A 6,000-nucleotide genomic window follows, 5' to 3' on the forward strand; every position below is an offset into this window, starting at 1 on the left:
AAAGAGTCCACTCTAGTTTCTACTACCACGCCTATGGTTTCCTCGTCTAATGATCATACTTTCCGTGATGTTGATCCTTTTATTGCTGTTCAGAAAGGTAAACACACATGTACTCAACACCCCATTTCCATCTATGTTTCTTATGACTCCTTATCACCCCTCCTATTATTGTTTTGTCACTACTCTATCATCTACTACCCTTCCTACATTTGTTTCAGAAGCCTTAGCCCATTCAGGGTGGAGGGATGCTATGGTTGAAGAGATTAATGCTTTACATGACAATGGTACCTCTTCCTCCTGACAAGTTTGTTGTTGGTTGTCGTTGGGTTTACACTGTGAAAGTCAACCTTGATGGTTTTGTGGTTCGTATAAAGGCTTGTCTTGTTGCTAAGGGATACACTCAGGTGTATGGTTTGGATTATTCTGATACTTTTTCTCTAGTTGCCAAACTTTTATCAGTATGTTTGTTCATCTCCTTGGCTACTACTTGTCACTGGCCTTTGCATAAGTTAGATGTAAAAAATGCCTTCTTGCATGGTGACCTTGAGGAGGAGGTTTATATGGAGCAACTACTTGGGTTTGTTACTCAGGGGGAGTCAGGCTTAGTGTGTCGGCTCAAGAATTCTTTATATGGTTTAAAACAGTCTCCCAAAGCATGGTTTGATCATTTCAGTGTTTTAGTACTTGAGTTTGGTCTTCAACGGTGTGTTATGGATCATTCCATGTTTTATTGTCATACTTCATCGAGTAGGATCCTTCTTGGTATTTATGTGGATGATATTGTATTACAGGTGATGATAATAAAGGCATTCATTGTCTCAAACTTTTTCTACAGACTAAGTTTCAAACCAAAGATTCGGGATCATTGAAATACTTTTTGGGTATAGAAGTATCGAGATCTTGTGTCAGAACTATTGTGTCACAAATGAGGTATGTTCTTGATCTGTTAGATGAAATTGGCTTGTTGGGATCTAAACCTGTTGATACACCCATGGATCCTAACAGCAAGTTAATGTCTGATATGGGTTATCTGCTACCTAATCCTTGACAATACCGTAGACTTGTTGGAAATTTGAATTATCTCACAGTTACTCAGCTGGATTTATCTTTTGCAACAAGTGTTGTGAGTTAATTTCTAGATTTTTTGAGGACAAATCATTGGGACCCAATAATTCACATCTTGAGATATCTCAAAGGTGCACCTAGGAGAGGTCTTTTATATCGTGATCAGGGTCACACTTATATACATAGGTATATAGATGCAAATTGGGCTAGATCGCCTTCTGATCAAAGATCTACCACCGGCTACTGTATCTTGGTTGATGGTAATTTGGTTTTTTGGAAAAGTAAGAAACAAACTGTGGTGGCAAGGTAAAGTGCTAAATCAGAATATAGAGCTATGACTCACACTACTTGTGAACTTGTCTTGTTGAAGAACATGTTGGCAGAATTGGGTTTTCCACATTCTTAGCCTATGAAGTTGATGTGTGATAATCAAGATGCTCTTCATATTGCTTCCAACTCGGTCTTTCATGAGCAGACGAAGCACATTGAAGTTGATTGCCACTTTGTTTTGGAGAAACTTGTGTAGAAACTCATTACAACCACTTATGTGAAGTCGGACATGCAGCTTGTTGATTTGTTTACCAAAGCGTTGTGGGGTGCTCATGTTAGATTCATTTGTAACAAGCTAGAAGCTTATGACATTTATGCTCCAGCTTGAGAGGGAGTGTTAGAGGTTATATATGTCTTTTTGTATTATTATTATTATTATTAAGTGTATTAGTATGTTAATTAGTGAGAGTCAGTATGGGTATTATTGTCATTAGAATATATTTAAATTTGTATTATAAATAGAGGGCGAGACCGATATTCAAGTTAGGTCTTTCATAATCAAATCTTAACAGGTATCATCAGCAAACTGAAGATGGGAAATCACCACTCCCTCTCTCCCTACTTCTAGACCTTTAACCAAGCCCCTCTCCACAGCCCTATCCACCATCCTGCTCAATACATCAAGTGCAAGAACAAAGTAAAAAGGGGGATAAAGGATCACTTTTGTCTAGTGCCCCTAGAAGCGCTAAACCAAGATTTTGGCTCATCATTAACAATCACTGAGAACCACACATTAGACAAGCAGCCCCTAATTAACCCCCCACCCCCAACCTCAAAAGAAAGGCCCTCCGGGCACCAAAAATAGTATCAACTAGCACCGCACTCATCCTATAAGCTAAACTTTAGTGATAATTTTATGCACACTAGAGATGAGGCTAACAGATCTAAAATCCTCAATCTTTATAGATCTAGACTTTTTAGCCACCAAGGCTATAAAAGGGTTAATGCTCTTGCTCAAAATCCCATTACCAAAGAATTCTGTATAAATTTTCAGTAAACCCTTAACAACCTCCCAACAATCTTGGAAACAAGCAATATTAAACCCATTCTTTTTTCTTTTGTGCTTTTTTTTTTACCCAATTAACTTTCATTCCTGGTCTACGTCAGTTTTGCAATAAAAAAGAGGAGAAACTAGAACTTTATGTCTATGTTGCCTTGTAAAACCATTCTTCACTCTTGGAGGAATGTAGTGTTCGGGGCAGAACTCTCATGTGGTACTCATGTTTCATTGTGTTTTTAAGATTCAAAGAGTTGGTTTTATTATTAGTTTGTTTAATTATTATAATTTTTTAGGTTATTTTTTCTTTTAGTTCGAGAAGGAATATGCATGAAATATCTTTTCTAATTGTTGATAAACACCAAAATTTCAGTTTTTTTATTATTATTTTTTCTCGACTCCTTCCCTTAAGCAACATAACGCTCATTTTTTTTATGAATATTTCTTGACTCATTCACATACTTTCCATTTGTCTAGGGAAAGCATACACACGAAAATGATTTTTTTTTTTTTGGTTAGAATTTGAGTGTGTTTTACTTTTTTGCTCGTTCCATATTTCAATATATGCATGTCACTTAGAATTGATTTTGGAAACTTGTATTTGTTAGACAATCACTTTACCTAAAAGCTTAAGCTATTAGATTGCGCACCAACAATGTATATCAAGCCTTAACACTCCTCTGCATATGCAACCCAATGGCATGTGGGGAGATAAACACATGACAAAAACTCCCATCAAAGGAATATAATTTTTTTTTAACCCCACACATTGAACATGGGCAGCAAGGCAAGAACCCAGGACCTCCTGGTAACCAACTCTAATACCAAGTTAATCACTTTACCCAAATGCTTTAGCTATTAGATTGTGGACCAACAATGTATATCAATCCTTAAGAGTATTGAATCTTACAGTTTGAATTGATTCTCAATTCCCAAATTCGGAATCTCGATTCACAATTCGAATATCAATTTGACAGCTATGCTCCTTAAAATTTTGTTAAATAAACTTGTTAACCATATCACTCTAGTATCTCTTAAGCATTTCTGCACTTTGATAGGGATGCCATCTAAACCTACAGCTTTTCAATAGTTCATCTTTTTGGTGCATTTTTAACTTCATTGACTCCAATTTTGTGGATATATCTCACAAATTTGGCACTTTCTCATTTTCCAGTTACAAGTGTAGGCCTTCTTTTATGAAAATATGCTTGCCATCTTTATTTTATTTCTTCTTTCTTTAAGTAAAACACTTTTGTCCTCATTCATCTGTATGTTTGATAGTACCCAGGTCTCTATTTTTTCTTTCTCCAGCCCTATCAAGTTTGAAGACTTTGAGCAAACTTATACCGACTTCCCTTGTTTTTGGGCCTTTTTTTTCCCAATCTTTGTGGTGCAGTGAGGCTAGGAAGTCCTTAAACAGGCCACCTGCTCAGGATGTGCTTGAAAATCTCATTTACAATTACAGTCCCACTTACTGCGGAAAGGCTGGGTAAGGACTAAGGCCAGACTTCATTGACTATTACTACTTTAGCTGGTGGATTTTGCTGACTTGGTTTCATATTTTGTCCAACTGCAGGAGGGGATATGATGAAGTTTATATCTTTTCATAAACCTATACCTTGAATCTTCGTTAGGGTTTCCTATTTGTAAAACACGCGTTGCCCTAGCAACTCCAATCTGTTAATGTAAAACTTTGGAAATGCAACAACTGTTATTGTTAACTTGATACAAATGCTCATATATTGGGTCCTGTTCCACAGGATTCTAAACTGGCTGTGCTTGTTCCATATTTCAATGTAATTGATATATTTGCATATCACTGCTATCTGTACAAGAACAATAATAATAAAAAGTCTTACGTCCTATTAGGTGGGGCTGACTACATGAATCTTTTCCCGCCAATTCACCCGATCCAGAGTGTTTTTCTCTATTAGATGAAGGACTATTAAATCCTTTCTCACTACCTCATTTCAAGTTATTTGAGGTCCATTTCTACCCCTTTTCATGTTAGAAACAATAACTAACTCACTCTTCACAGGTGCTCTATTAGGCCTGCATTTAAAATGTCCAAACCATCTAAGCAGCCCCTCTATCTTGTTTTCAACCGGTATTTCATATCACTAGTATTGTTGCTGTTAAAACCTCTCTGACCCCATGTTTGAGTGCTTGGAATTCTGATTTTAGATCTGCATTTTTGTGGAGTTGAATAAAATGCAATATAAAATTATATTAAGTTTCATCCAAATCTACATAAATTCAAATCCAAGAGTTGAAATTTATGCTTCCAAATACAATTAGAAAGTATTTCAGTATATCATGCAGTCTGTTCAAGTTGCAAAAATAGGCATGATGTTTGCAAAAATTTTCCCTAGACAGTTGCACATTACACAAAATACGATATATTTTGAAGTATGAAATCTGAATGCATTAATGTAAACGTGTATGCTATTTCAGTCTTGGGGTTGATCCATCTTGTGATATGTTGATTGTGAATGCCTTTTTTTTTTAAATACCCGTACCAAGAAACAACCAAGTCTCCTATTTAAAGGGCTCTAAAGTAAGGGACTCCCCCTCTTCTAAGAATTCTCAAGGACTCTTAGTACTTCATGTGAATGAGAGAGAACTCAATAAGTATAATTCCAAATAAAACAAATGTAAATTAGATGATGTATGTGATGTCAATTATACAAATGTTCGAAAAGTGTTCCATAGAACCTAATTTTTTGTTCAACAAGAGACTTTTCTATAGAGCATTTCAATTTGCAGCCCATACCAACAAGGAAAAATCTGCAAAGAGTAATTTTCTTTATGGTATGAATATTAAGGATACACTTTGATTAAGAATTTTTTATCTCTAGCTTATTCTTTCTCAATGACTAACATATATTATCCCTGGCACCTCCATTGGGCACTGATGGATCATTGGAAAAGCATAATCAATCAGTCTATATCCACGGCACGTGTACTAATTTTTCATTGTTAAAACAAAAAAAATATTATTGTTCGATCCATCACAAGATCCTAGTTGCATCTACTGCAACAATCAATCGTCGGAATGCTTTATTGGATGAGGATCCACACAAGATTTTTGTTTTCAACACTAGGGGTGAGCTCAGAAATTGAAATCTGAACTAAAATGTTATACAAGAATTTTACAAGGCTGCATGTATGCCCACTGGAACCAACTCGCAAGGCTAGTCAAGATTTTTTTTATTTTTTTGTTATTTTTGTACTATACAAGTCTTATTAACATGCTTTATCCATATATTTAGTATTACTTATGCATTATATGTATTTTATATTTAATATCAGGATAAAGGACATTGACATTTCTTAAGATTCGGTAAAAAAAAATAATGAGTTTTCATTGAGATCTCATAGGTCTCACAAGCCTATCTTGAGATTTTAGAATTCCTACAAACCTCCCGAAACTAAAACCATTCAAAAGATTTTTTTAAGAGATTTTTTTTTTTTAATCTTTTTAGTTGAACGTGAGAGGTTTGTGAAATTATTAAATCTAAGGACAGGTCCATGTTTTTTTACCGAATTTTAAAGCAAGTTAATGCCTCTTACTAATTTATAACCAAACAAATTGAATTACAGTCAAT

The 6,000-nt window shown here is 35.2% G+C and overlaps 1 protein-coding gene across 2 annotated transcripts in view; it reads left to right on the top strand.

Annotated features, from left to right (window-relative positions):
• Nucleotides 1-4,294, top strand: part of LOC131151142 (gamma-glutamyl hydrolase 2-like) — a 57,654-nt gene extending 53,360 nt beyond the window's left edge. The window contains exons 9-10 of one of the 2 annotated variants that reach the window (XM_058102388.1): nucleotides 3,789-3,881; nucleotides 3,969-4,294. In XM_058102388.1, coding sequence (XP_057958371.1) covers nucleotides 3,789-3,881; nucleotides 3,969-4,002 — 127 coding nt within the window. In that variant the 3' untranslated portion in view covers nucleotides 4,003-4,294. Of the gene's footprint in view, nucleotides 1-3,788; nucleotides 3,882-3,968 lie in introns of those variants that run through there. The other variant, XM_058102417.1, reaches the window with a different exon arrangement.
• The last annotated feature ends 1,706 nt before the right edge of the window (nucleotides 4,295-6,000 follow it).

This window comes from Malania oleifera, chromosome 1, assembly GCF_029873635.1.
Source record: "Malania oleifera isolate guangnan ecotype guangnan chromosome 1, ASM2987363v1, whole genome shotgun sequence".
NCBI classification, from domain to species: domain Eukaryota; kingdom Viridiplantae; phylum Streptophyta; class Magnoliopsida; order Santalales; family Ximeniaceae; genus Malania; species Malania oleifera.